General features: G+C 43.9%; 1 protein-coding gene across 1 annotated transcript in view; it reads left to right on the top strand.

The window, feature by feature from the left end:
- Nucleotides 1–13,571, top strand: part of MORC2 (MORC family CW-type zinc finger 2) — a 33,345-nt gene extending 19,774 nt beyond the window's left edge. Inside the window, exons 12-26 of the mRNA XM_088532283.1 lie at nt 385–470; nt 3,667–3,807; nt 4,378–4,532; nt 4,712–4,840; nt 5,807–5,912; nt 7,883–8,015; nt 8,335–8,409; nt 8,515–8,901; nt 9,250–9,390; nt 9,484–9,538; nt 10,372–10,513; nt 10,839–11,030; nt 11,125–11,218; nt 12,278–12,466; nt 13,254–13,571. Coding sequence (XP_088388409.1) covers nt 385–470; nt 3,667–3,807; nt 4,378–4,532; nt 4,712–4,840; nt 5,807–5,912; nt 7,883–8,015; nt 8,335–8,409; nt 8,515–8,901; nt 9,250–9,390; nt 9,484–9,538; nt 10,372–10,513; nt 10,839–11,030; nt 11,125–11,218; nt 12,278–12,466; nt 13,254–13,322 — 2,094 coding nt within the window. The 3' untranslated portion in view covers nt 13,323–13,571. The remainder of the gene's footprint in view (nt 1–384; nt 471–3,666; nt 3,808–4,377; nt 4,533–4,711; nt 4,841–5,806; nt 5,913–7,882; nt 8,016–8,334; nt 8,410–8,514; nt 8,902–9,249; nt 9,391–9,483; nt 9,539–10,371; nt 10,514–10,838; nt 11,031–11,124; nt 11,219–12,277; nt 12,467–13,253) is intronic.
- Nucleotides 13,572–13,905: the final 334 nt, after the last annotated feature.

The raw sequence follows: 13,905 nt of genomic DNA, 5'->3' as shown, positions 1-13,905 counted from the left end.
CTAGCCAGGAGGTGGAAGGTAGGAAGGATTTCGGGAAAAGCCGGATGGTTCAGCAAGCAACATTTGCTTAAAACCACTTTACTGTTTAGTGAGATGTAATGAGAGAGAGAAAAAAAAAAAAAAAACAGCATTTGAATGTTTTTGGCTGCACCGCTGGAATCACAGTTCCCTGTGGTTGCTGTTGAAGAGGCATTTTCTTCCAGTTAACTGTGTAGCTGTTTAAATGATCTAGCAACAGGTGCTGCTTTAAATGTAAAGGGTTGCTAATTATTGCCCTTCACTTAATGAATTCTTGACATTTAAAATGCTCCTGTGATCTTCCAGAAATGGGAACAATGCAGAAATGAGTTAATCTTAGCTTTGCTGTGCGATCTCTCTCTGCAGGTGACCCTGCGCCAAGCGCAGAACGCGGCGATCGCGCTGCGCAGGGAGGCCGACGTCAAGAGGAGGATGAAGGAGGCGAAGCAGCGGTGAGCACGTGGTGGCTCTGCTCGGCACCGCGACCGGGGCGCTCCCGGGTTTGCTCCTCCGGCTGCTTTTGCTGTTTCCCCTTTTTCTGCTGAATGAAGTCTTTGAGTTTTGCCTCTTTTTACCTTTTAGAGGAGCAGAAATGATTTTCTAAAAACTTGTTAAATTCTGTTGTAGGCCATACCGTGAAATCAAAAGAAATAATTGTAATGAGTTAAGTTTGCTGTTCACATGCTCTCAGGGATGTTTCACTTTGTATGCAATTTTTTCTGCAGACTTATCCTATGTATTTCATAGCTTGGAACTCAATTTCTTAAACACCGAGTCTGGGAAAAAATGGGATTTGCATGTCATTTTATATACATATCCCACAGTGTGTTTTGCATGCTGATTTTCCTGCATGCCTGGGTCAGAGCTTCCCAGGCTTGATCCTAGAGATGGATCTAATGCCTCTGATGTTCATGGGAAGAGGGGAAAAGAAAAAGATTTGAACTCAAAAGTAGTAGAGATATGACCTGGAGAATGTAGAAACTGAGACGTCATTTTCTTCCATTTCCATGTGTATAACTCATCTTTTAAATCTTAGTTTCTATTACTGCATGCAGTAACAGCTTGTGAATGGCTTTCCACCCTTCTTTCAATGAGGAAACATTTTTTCTTCAAAAAGCTCAATGGTGAACGTAGAGCTTTAAGTTTGAGGATAGCATTTGTGTGCCCTTTAGTGTCTATAACGGGAGTGAGAAAATGAAATTAAATTTGTTCAACGGGTCTTGCTACTTAATTCTAAGAATATGGAGGCCCCAAAATCTGAATGAGCTCTTGGTTGGGAAAAACCCTTCTAGTAAGTATTCCAAAAGATTGTATTTAGCGAAGTGTCAAATATGTGATGAGAATAGATGTAGGCAGCTAACAACAAAGGGAAAACCTTTGTCCTAATCTAAATATATAGATATATTTCCATGTATAAGCATAGAGATATATACATAAATCCAAATATATAGATATATATCATATATATATTCCCTTATAGAGAGAGAGAGAGAGATGAACTATATATATATTCAGATTTAGATTCATTCATCTTTGGTTTCTCAAAGGGTTAGACTATTTCATAATCTTCCACTTTAGAAAACAAAAGAAGTTCCTGAAAGAGCTGCAGATACTGGTTCAAATTCAAGTTTTTGAGTTTCAGAGGATGCCGTAGGACAGTTTTCTACTGTTTCTCTGATGTCGTGTGTGTTATTGAAACAAATGCTGTCTAAGGCTCCCAAAGCCAATTTGCATTCAGGTGATGACTCCAGCAGATGGAGCAGATAGTACAGCCCTAATAATCATAGGCAACTGCCTGGGATTTGTATTTTAATTTTCAATTTTAATTCAGTTAGATTTGGAAGATAATTCGTTTTCCTGATTGCACATGTCTACATGAGGTTTAAGCCCTGCATCCTTCACCAAAATTTAGAAAACTAGCCTCAGTCCCTTGCCTGAGGTAGGAATGGTCCATGGTTTGGCCCCAAGTTGTCCACCTCGATCAGGTGAGACCCAAGTGATCCTTTCCAGCCCTGTTTCCCTATTGACAGGGTTCAAAACACATTTTAGCAAACATGTAGGTTTAAGGTTAGTGAAAGCTGCTGTTCCAAGTGTCTTCCCAGTAAGTTGGTTATCATGGAAAGAATAATCTCTGAGTCCATAGCTGCTTACGGAGTGACTGATTGGACACTAGCTAGGTGGCAGTGCTTTCTGCTAACAAAACAGACATTTTTGGATGTCTGTTGTTAAAAAAAAAATAAAAAATAAAAAAGGAAAAAATGTTATTGCAAACCAGCACATCGGTTCTGTTCTGCTGAACACCTCTTGTAGACCAGCGCATCAGGCCTGCTGTGCTGAATGTCCCTCTTCCACACATCCCTGTACAGACACGTCTCTGAACTTTGCTTTCATGCAAGGTAAATCCCAACATATGGCAGCAGAGTAGGAGGAATGTTGCTGCCTCATGATTTCGGGCTTTCTAATCTTTGTGGTTCAGTTTGGGGGCCCTTACAGTTGTAGGAAGGAACTTCAGTTTTAGAGGAATTTGTGGCAGGGGATTGTATACATTTGTATAAGAAAAGCATTTTATGAAAACGAAATAATAAACGTGAAATTAAAGTATTTCAGGGATTTATTTTGAGATACTTGAACGTTGAGAGACCTCCATCGTATAACTGCAGATTACCATATAGGTTGTTGCAGATATGCATTTTGGTTTCTCTTACTATGATATTTGCAGTAAACAGTCAACAGATCATTTTAAAGAATTTAAAATATCTTCAATTGCTCATTTTAAGAGAGGCCAAATTCCTAATTGGGATAAAGCATGTAAGTGTTGCAAACTTTAAGAAATAGAAATAGGAAGTCAAAAATAAGAGGAATGAGAAGAACAGTGGCATTGACTCTAACTTGTAATTATTACAAGTTTGAGGCTTGTGTTTGCTGCAACCTTCAGGCTAAAGTGGAAGAATCTCGTTGTAAAAAATGCTTAACAGGGATTTGAGAGAAGCTAAGGAACATAATTTGAACATAGTCTGTAACAGAGCAGCAGTTCTGTTTATAAAATACTTTTTTTATATCACAGAGATTTAAGTCTATTAAGGATTTCTCTATTGCTGGAGCTACAATTCCAGAAAATCAAAGAGGCAAGTTCAGAAACTCTCATGTGCTCACGAGCAGAACAGAGACCAACTTCTATTAGTTAGCTGTGGAACAGGTGAGGCAGGAGTCGTGCAAATTGCTGTCCTGGTATCTTGAGAAGAGAAAATCTCTGCTTCGCTTATGTGTTGCAGTCCCCCAGCTTTTGGGGCTTGGTGCAATTGAGTTTACAAAACTTGCACTTTTGAGAACTTCTCCAGAATCTAAATATTGAGATGGGAGTTTTATATCCAAATCCTAATTTCTGTGTTTTTTTGCAGTGTAGAGGTACCCATCTAGAACATACTAACCAAATTTATGCTTCACATTGGAGGGCATAAGTCTGTACCTAATAGTGTTTTTATAAATCTCTAGTCAAATTTTTTTTTGGAAAAAAATAATTCTGAAATAAGCAAAATCCATTTATGAAAGAGCAGGGGTATGCAGATCAACAGTTAGCTGAACAGATGGACCCTAGCCTGATCTAGTCTCTGTGCTGCATCTCTGAAGCTCTATTTTGATTTATTCCAGGGCACTGAAGGAACCCAAAGAACTGAATTTTATCTTTGGTGTGAATATTGAGCAGCGTGAGTTGGATGGCATGTTCATTTATAACTGCAGTCGACTCATAAAGATGTATGAGAAGGTGGGCCCCCAGCTGGAGGGTGGCATGTGAGTTTTTGGAGATTTTTTAGCAATCTTTGTTTAAGCCTGACGTTTTCTTATATGTGACTTAGGCTGTGCAGTAACTTATTCCTGTAAGGAATTATCGTCATTCTTTGTGAGCTTGAGGCTTCAGTCATTTTGTTATCTTTTAGTGAAAAGGTTTAGAGTCTAACAAAACATATTGAAATATATTGTCCAATATTTCTAATGTTCTGCAAAGAAAAAAAAATATTTCTGTCAAGATGCTGCTCATACCTGCAGCAGTATAAAACTGTTGTGCTCAATCTGAACACTCCCTCCGTGGGCTGACAGTGAACACAGGTAGCAATACTTACTTGTTGTCAATAGCCCAACTTATCTGTGATCAGTCTAGCAAAGGAGGCGGTTGACCCCACATTGGGTGTGTTTTTGGAATGCCGGCCCAAATCTGAGTAGTTTAGAAAGCTGATAACTGAAATATGGTACTGCACGGGCATAACCTGCTGCTTCAGTATTGCCTCCGATGGCTTTGGCCGTTGGACAGGCCGTGTGGCCCCGTCAGAGCTTGGCCGTGTTGGTAACTGCGTCTGCTTTCAGGGCCTGTGGTGGAGTGGTCGGTGTGGTGGACGTGCCCTATTTGGTCCTGGAGCCAACCCATAATAAACAAGACTTTGCCGATGCCAAGGAGTATCGGCACTTGCTGAAGGCCATGGGAGAGCACCTGGCTCAGTACTGGAAGGACGTTGCCGTAGGTAGGAAAGCTGCTTCATCCCCTTCACAGTTACTAGGGGCTGGAAGGGAAAACTCTGGCAGCTGGAAGGGAATTATCAAGGGAGAGGGCAGCCAAGAGTGAAGGTGATTTTTTTTTTTTTTTTTTTTTTTTGTGGTTATGGCTCCACAATGCATGGGCAATTGTTCATTTGTTTTGCAGCCCAGAGGGGTATCATCAAGTTCTGGGATGAATTTGGTTATTTGTCAGCGAACTGGAACCAGCCTCCCTCTAGTGAACTCCGCTACAAGCGCCGCAGAGCCATGGAGATCCCTACCACGATCCAGTGCGGTGAGTCTGAGCAGGAGGCTGCCCTTCACTGAGGAGGGAGAGTGTTCACTGAGGCTGGGTCTGGGGACGCTCATGGTAGGAGGCTTCCGAGATCCTCTTCTTAGAGGGCCTCTCTCCTGCTGTGAGTGCCCTTTGCCTGCGCCTCATGGCATTGGACATCCTGCCATAAGGTTCCTCCCCTCCACGTTCGTGATGTTCTTTAGCTGTGCTTTTTCACAGCTGGGACTGACCAAAGGCACTCGTCTCTAAGCTAAAATAAGATCAGAAACTTCCTTTTTTGATGAACTGGGCTATTGAGGAACACTAGATATGAGCACAGAAGGGAATCATTTAGAGTAGCCTTTCACACGTCATGTGAGTTCTTGCGCACCTTGAAATGGCTCTTGCCAACCTCTCTGGGAGAAGGGAGGTGCCAGCACAGCCACTTTGTGTTTTGGTGAAGACCAAACTCCAATGATGCAGATGAGGGTGTAGCAAGCAATCTGAGCACTAGTCTTTTGGAAATGGTCAGTCTTTTATCAGGTTTTCATATCCTGACAATTTCCTCACCCCTTCCAAGTTATTCCGAAGTAAGAAGAACTTTGCCATTATTCACTGAGTCTTCTGTTGACATCTGCCAGGGCCTGTAAAGTCTTTCCAGAGTCTGAATTGAGAATACTTGTATTTTCTAGACAAAACTCATTTTTACACGAATGTTTTCCCAATTGTCATATAATGCTCTGGAAGCCAAATCCGTGTGTTAACCTGGGACATCTAAATCTGTCATGGACAGATCTGACTTTTGTAATCCAGTAAGAGCTACAGCGGCCTGTGGCTGTGTCTCATTTCCTACCTTTTCCTTGTCACTAGCCCTGCTGTCGTTAGATATTCTTTGGAAATTAATATTGTCATTGAGTGCTAAATGGACTCGAGTGCTGTATAAAAGTTCTGATTTTATGGCTTAAGATGCATTTCTGACTTGCACAGATGTGTGTCTGAAGTGGCGGACACTCCCATTCCAGCTGAGTTCAGTGGAGAAGAATTATCCTGACAGCTGGGTGTGCTCCATGAACCCTGATCCTGAACAGGACAGGTAAGAGTGGGCTGATACAGGGATTTTCTGCTGCATTCCTTATCTGTATTTTTTGGTCATCTCTTCCTTTAGGATAATTTAAGGGGGTAGCTGAACACTTTGTAGCTGTAGACTGAACTGTTCCCAGAGTGAGTGTTGGTGACATAGGTGTTGCCACACTGTATGAGCTGACATAATCACCAGGATGGACGGAGTAAATTAAGTTCCTTTATGTATGGGATTTTTTGTTTTGATTTTTTTTTTTGGTAGTCACTGGAAATACAGTTGCAGCCTTATTTTATCCACATAAACTATTATGTAGGCAGTCTAGACAGCAATTAAAGAATAAGAACAGGCTGTTGCTGTAACCCAATGAACACAAACTGGGACTGCAGTAACGGCCTCTGAGCTGCAGGGAGCCCAACAAAGACTGAGCTGATAGAAAAGCACAGCAGTTCGTATGCCAAAGGCAGATTTCACAATTATAACATTTATATTTTATATAGATTTTTATAAAAAATATTATATTTCTAAAAAGTAAAAAATTATATAAAATATATACCTTTTAATAAAATATATAAATATATAAAATTTAGGTGAAATCTACTGATTTCTGAGAAATGTGATTGCTCTAGGCTCCTTCTTTTTTCCTGTGCAAAACAATACTGGCAGAATTTCGTTCATATCCTAACTGAATGAAGAAGCAAGCGGATCAGGCTGTCATTTAGGTGCCTTGGCTCAATGCTTAAAGCCAAAGGGAAAAGTTACCGGATGGTAACCAGGCTTGCTGGAATCAAAGTATTAAAGTCCATGGACAGGAAGACTAGTCTTAATTAGGATGTTTTAATGGTGAGATTTGGAGAGGATATTCTGCATTCATGTGTTCTTTACTGGGGAGTTGAACTTGATGCTCACACAGTGTTTGCACACTTGGTATCATAACCAAATCCTCCTTTTGGGAAGAGGGTAGGCACAGATAAGATTCCCAGAGAGGTGATCTCAATTTCTGGTGATTTCTGCTGCTTTGAAAGGGGGAATCTTATGATTATCCCTCTGGGAGAATCCTGAGCGCAAGAGCATTTTTGCATTGAGCAGGCTGACATGCCCTTCCTGATGGTGAGAGGGTACTGATGTCCTTCACATGAGGTAGGAGGGTTTCCTTGCAGGAAGGTTGTCCCTTCCTGCAGTCCCTGTGTTTCTGCATTTCCCTCCGAGCTGATGAGCTAACTCTGCTCCCTCTTAGCTCCATTTTTTTTTCTTCTGACTGGAAGTATAATTCGTGTGTTGTCAGGCTCGGCTTGTTTCATTTTAGAGCTCATCATGCTCCTGGATCATCTTCCAGTTCGGGTCCTGGTGCAGAGGAGCCCAAGGGTCTTTTCCCCATGCGGTGGCTGTTGATTAGCACTCGTGGCAGTGCTGAGAGCCCCGGTGGCTTCGGTGGCAGCAGGGTGCAGGGCTGCAGTTTGGGGAGCTGCCTTGGCACGGTGTGGCACTGCCCCAAGGCTGGGGCAGGTTTCAGGACAGTGGTGCAATCCTGCTGATGTGCAACTCAGGCAATTAGTGACAGGGGACCTGCTTAACATCAGTGATTTTGAGTCATGCCAGGGCTGTGCTCTTAAAGGACACTCCTTAATAACCCTGTTTTAGACATGAAGTCCATAATTTCATTTATCTCCTATGCCCCTCTTTCCTTCTCTCTCAAGGTCTGTTCCAGGTAGGATTCTGACAGGACCTGAGCTAGTAGGGTACTTACTATTTTGTATGCCATAAATAAAACATGATGAGAGCAATAAATACCCCTATAGATATTTTGCAAAGGAAGATGTTGCACCCTTAGAAGGAAGGGTGCAACACAACTTAATTGCAAGCAGCTGGTAATAAGCTTTTCCTTTGTAAATAAAACGAAAATCACCACAAACAGGATAGTGTGTGAGGGACTTTCAAGACTTCTCAGTTTTTGCTGAGGTTGTCTTGTATTCTTTTGGTGCCAGATGTGAAGCTGCAGAGCAGAAGCAGAAAGTGCCCCTGGGAAGTCTGAAGAAAGATTTGAAGTCACCAGAAGAAAAGCAGAAGCAACTGTCAGAGAAGATCCGCCAGCAGCAAGAGAAGCTGGAAGCTCTGCAGGTGAATCAGGAGGTTTCCAGCTAAGTGGAACTTTGAGGGACCTCCTAATGCAAACGGATGAGGCTGAGTAATGATTCTCAGCCTCTAATACTACGTGTGCTGTGTGGCATTAATGGGTGGGGTGGTTTTAATAGCAGGAAAGAAGCATCTCAGCTTGCACATTTTGTTTGGAAGAGGTGTTGACTGCTGATGCCCTGGTGAAAGGATGTGTCTGGCAGCGCAGCAGAAGCCTTCATTTTAAACTGGGAATCTGTTTAGGTGCTTGGGTTCAAGCAAGTACTGACAGCTTTTAAAGATAACCTTCCTGATTGTCTTTTAGAAAACCACTCCAATTCGATCTCAAGCTGACTTAAAGAAACTGCCTCTGGAGGTGACCACACGGCCTGCAGGAGAGGTAAATGCTAGAGCTGCAATGCCACTGTAGTCTTTTTACTCTCCTGCAATGCAAAACCAAGCCAGACTTCCATTTTTCCCTGTCCTCTATCCACATTTGTTCCAGACCACTCGGCCACTGACCAGACCGCAGCGCCCTCGATCTCCTCCTTTACCTGACATAATTAAAAACGCCCCCAGCAGACCACCCTCGTCCAAGACTCTTCCAAAGTCCTCCAGTCAGCAGAAAAAGAGTTCTCCAGCTCAGCCAAGCACTAGCACGCCCGAAGTGGCCAGCGTGTCCTCCAAGGAGGAGGCCAGTACTTCCAGGACACCCCAGCACACTGGCACAGCTGGCAAGTCCAACAACACTTTAAGAACTCATGCCAAATCAGGAGCAGCAGCAAAGTCCCCCTCCACCGTCCCACAGAGCCCCAAGAGCCCACGCGAGACATCGAGTCCCAAAACCGCAAAAGTGCCAGGAAAGAAATCAGCTGCTGTCAGATCTACCCAGGTGAGAATCCGGAATGAAAACTGGCATCTCATTTCTTGCTGTTCTGCATGGCTTGTCTTGCCCTGTTCACATGGGGTCTGCCCTGTATTACTTGAGCAGGAAAGTCCTTGTGAAAACTTGCTTCATCCCATCCCTGTGAGACCAGGCTGGTTCTCCAGCCATAAATATCGTGTGGGATGGTGGGAATGAACATTTATATTGTCACATGACACATACCAAAACCTTTAAAAACTGACCTAAGCTCTCAGCTGAGGACAACTGATGCTGAGTACTCTCTTATTTGACCAAAGGAAAATGTGGGTTGTTGGCATACTTGAACTGCAGCCACAACTTGCTTGTTTCCTGCAGGCCTCCACCACGCGGAAAAGGACTTTAAATGCCACAGAAGATGGGTCTGAGGAAGACGTGGAGCAGAAGAGGACGACTAAACGAGGCAAATATGTGATATTGAAAGAGGAGAAGAAGGAATCAAGTGAAGTGGTGGTGGAGGTGAGAACTGCAGGGTTTCCCCGGCAGAAGGTATTTGACAGCGTTCATAATCTTACTGGGGAAAAACCTAATCTGAGCGCTCTCTGCTTGCAGCTCACGGACAGCGCAGGAGAAGAGGAGCTAGCAGAGCTGAAGAAGGCTCAGAAAGGTGGGAAATGAACCTGGATACCCCTCCAGTATCTAGGATGGTGGAAAGGATGGGTGTTGCGGAACTTGCTCACCAGCTAAACGTGATTTCAGTAATAACCTTTAAATTGGGGATTAATATAAAGTTAGGTCCCGGAGCCTACTACTTTAGTTCTTAGACTACTTTAGTTCACACAAAGCAAAATTGTTTGGCTAAACTCCCTTGACATAACAGGAGGCCATAACAGGAGGCCCTCATCTGTAATGAGGGCTGCATTGTATTAGTTAGGGTGGTAGTCGGCTGCATGGAGTAGGGTCATGTTTGCAACACAAATCATGCTCACCCTTTCCAAGGGGAATGTGGAGCTTCCTTAGCAGGGAAATGCTGAGGGCTGTGTTTAGATGTGCTGCACTGCTGAGAAAGAGGTTTGGAACACCCCTAGGAAAGATTAAAGCTGGGATGATGTTGCATCTTCTGCTAGAGCAGCTTCTTTAGTTCCTGCAGCTTATTCCAATAACGCTGCTGGAAAGTGATCCACGAGGAATGCCTGGAAAACTGTCCTAGCAGCCACTACAAGCCTGAAAAATGCATGTCAGCCTGGCCTGCAGGACATCCAACCCTCTGTCTGAAAATGTCATGTTGTTTCCTAGCTCATTAGTGTCCTATTTGAGAGAAAGCAGGAATGTAATTTCATGACAACAGAGTTTTTATGGTTCATACCTTCACGTATAGGATTTGCTGTGAGTTTAGGTCCGCTCCCAGCTGAGGGTGTCTCTGTTCTCTTGACAATGATGTCAAATGTGCTCTCAGAACCCAAGTGTTTGCCAACGCTTTTAACGTGTTCCTCCCCTCAGATAAAGGGCTGCACGTGGAGGTGCGTGTGAACAGGGAGTGGTTCACGGGCCGTGTGACAGCCGTGGAGCTGGGCCAGAACACTGTGCGCTGGAAGGTGAAGTTTGATTATGTTCCTACAGACACCACACCGAGAGACCGCTGGTAACTATCCGCAGCTGCTGGCTTTGGGGAACTTGTTTTGCTTCCAGGTAGAAGATCCTGTCTTACTTCCATAGATACTGAAGACCAGTCTGTTGCTGTCCTCTTAGAGAGCCACATCCTCAGGACCATCCTGCTGCTCTGCAGCCAATGGACCCTCCAGGCTCAAGATGGTCTCCCCTCACCTTGACAGTTCCTGTGGAGGGAAACACTGTGTAATCTAGAGGTTTCTTTAGGGTGATGGCTTTGTAAAGGTTCTGATGGAGCTATGGACAGGATTTTAGCAAAGGGTATGTGACTTCCTTTGGATTTTTTTTTTTTTCTGCAGGGTGGAGAAGGGCAGTGAGGATGTGAGGTTAATGAAGCCTCCCTCTCCAGAGTACCAGACTCCAGACACGCAGCAGGAAGAGGAGGTTATTGCAGCTGAACCTTCTACCTCAGACTGTGCCAGAATTGAGCCAGACACCACTGGGCCCAGCAGCAGCCAAGAAACAGTCGACTTATTAGTGCAAATCCTTCGGTGGGTTCAGGGTGCATCATCTGAGCTGCTGCTGTCTGACTTGGTCTTCAAACGGATCTCAAACTCAGATTCTGGCTTTTTCCCTCCTGTATAGGAACTGTTTGCGGTACTTCTTACCTCCAAATTTTCCCATTTCCAAGAAGGAGCTGAGTTCCATGAGCTCAGAGGAGTTGATGGCATTTCCCTTGGTGAGTCCAGGACGCCTGTAAAAAGGAGGTTTTTATCCCCACACACGCATGCACACGTTCCATTCTTACTGCAAATATGCAGCCTGTGGGTGCAAGGTCACACTCTCTCAAAGGGTTATTAGAGTCCTTGGCAGACCAGTGTAGCTGAGAACACGTGGAGAGGTGTGAATGTGCCCTCATCCTTCCAAAAGAGACTGTCTGATGCTGAGAGGTGTTCTAAGCTTGCAGCTGTGTGAGAAAGCTCTTGGCTGCTATCTTGATTTCTTGTCCATTACTGTTAAGATTTTAAAGGAGACAGTCTGGATTAGAGGCTTTTAGCAGTGGGATGTAGGCGCATCTATTAATCTTGCCTGCAACCTTATAAATGCAGTTTAGAGACAATCTCAAAAATGGGGGAAGTAAGAGAGGACCCAACCCCACTTCATTTCCAGATGACCAAGCTGACAAGATAAAGGCAAAATACAGAGAGGCAGAAGTGCCTGTCTGTGATTTGGTGTATTTGGTAGTCACCAAAGGATCCTTCTTCCTCCCTCCCATGTATATATGGCATATATGTATATATATACATGCACACACACACACACACACTCTCTTTTCTGTCTGTGGATTTGGTTAGTCCATTTAGCATGCTGCTTTCACATAATATGTTGCCCTGTGGTGTAGATTTTAATGTGCATCTAGCAGATGTTGTCACCTCGCAGCAAGCTGTGCTGGGGGAGTTAGCTGTGTACTGAAGCTGTGCTGCTCTTTCGACAGCATAGATGTGCTTTCACACTATTAGAAGTACTACGTCCTTAACCTAAACGTAGTCATTTTTGTTGCAGCTCTACTCTTTGAGGAATAGGAAAAACTATGTGATTTTTTCTTTTTTCTTACAGTAAGCAAATCAGAAATGTTAGTGTGGAGTGGTGACTAGCCAGAGAGCAGTGCTGGCCCTGTGTAGTTCACTCGCAGTGTGCAGTAGCTGGATTTGTTGAGAAGCTGCATGTGCTGGAGGTTCCCTTGACACCTGGTGCTTTTTTTTGCTAATGTATTTTCTCTTATTTTTGTCTTCTATAGAAAGAATATTTCAAGCAATATGAAGTAGGTCTGCAGAACCTGTGCAATTCCTATCAGACACGTGCCGATGCCCGGGCCAAAACCAGCGAAGAAAATCTCCGCAACGCAGAGAAAAAGCTGAAGGAAACAGAAGAGAAGCTGCAGAAGTTGAGGACTAACATTGTGGCCCTGTTGCAGAAAGTGCAGGAGGTGGGTGAGAGCAGGGTGCCAAACCAGAGCAGCCTCAGCACGAGCATCTGTCCCCACCGGCCCGAGCCCAGTCCAGACACCTGCGATGTCTCAGTCCTGTCTGTGCTTCAGCTCGTTCTCAGTTCAGTTTAACTTGGGCACAGACCATCAGAAGTGCTGCTGTGCTCGCCTAAACTTTGGGATCTAGGTCTATTTCTCATGAGTTTTCATATTCATAGCTGACCTTTCTCATGACGTGCTTTAAATGTGCTATTTCTATTTTTTACTTTACTCAGTGAAACACAGGCGCATGCAGGAGAAATTTCCTGGGCATTTCCTAGGCAGTTTTCTGCAGATGGTATTGAAGTGTTATGAAGGGAATTTCTGCCACACTGCTTGAAATTAAGACCACCCAAAGGAAAAGTTAAAAGCGGATGGAAGCAGTTGTTTGCTATTGGGAAAATGTGTGTTATAGCTCAAAGAAGTACTGACTTGGCCCCAATGAGCACAATAGGTTTATTACTTGATTGTACTGCTTGAGCACCAAATGGGCGTGTGGTTTGCAGGCCACATGTCCCTCAGCCAAGCTCTGATAAAGGGGGAAGCCTCTAGTGCTTTCACAGCAGGTAAGTGCAGAGCTAAAACGTCGCTCCTGGCGAGTGCTGGCAGTCAGCACCTAAAGGCTGGTCATGACTGATGCTGCAGAGGATGTTTGGTTGCTGTTTGGGAAGGATTTACTTTTTCCCATGCTTACATTGTCCTTCATGATTCACTTTTTTATTGGCATTTCATGTGCTTTTGGTTACAGGACATTGATATTAATACAGATGATGAACTGGATGCATATATCGAGGACCTCATCACCAAAGGAGACTGAGCAGCCCATTACAGACCCTGGAGAAATGCAGAGTTGGTTGTTGCGAGCAGAGATGCAGATTCCTGCAGTGGAAGGACTGTGGCACCCAAGGAGAGCAGAGGGGTTTAGACTGTCATTGTGTTGTGTTGGTGTACGGCTTGTTCTCATGACTATACCTGAAAAAGACATCCGTGCTGTTGGCAGGAACGTTTTTAACATTGTAGTTCAAATCTCTTCCTTCTGTTTATAAATACTTATTTTTAAAAGAAATGGGAACTGTGCCTGATAATGACAGGAGAGTTGCTGAAGGTTTTAGTGAGATGAAAGTGTGAGTACACTTGTATGTAGAATATATTGATCTGCTGACCCCAGAAGGAGGAGAAAATCCTGCCTCATAGACTATCTCAAGGAAGAATCTGATGACTTCAAATTACTGAGGCCTTGAGCTGGGGAACAGGAGGTCAGGACAGAGATATTTGAGATACCAACTTGGGCTGGAGAAAGTAAGGTCAGGTTTTGAGCTACACGAATGAGATCAAAACGTTTTCTGCGTGAGCATGAGGAGATGGGATGAAATCTTGAGGGTTTTGACAAAGCAGATGGG

Source organism: Tinamus guttatus, unplaced genomic scaffold (genome assembly GCF_059628265.1).
Source record: "Tinamus guttatus ecotype Peru unplaced genomic scaffold, ASM5962826v1 Tinamus_guttatus_pri_ptg000459l, whole genome shotgun sequence".
In the NCBI taxonomy this organism is placed as follows: domain Eukaryota; kingdom Metazoa; phylum Chordata; class Aves; order Tinamiformes; family Tinamidae; genus Tinamus; species Tinamus guttatus.
This window is presented reverse-complemented; position numbering and strand designations above follow the sequence as displayed.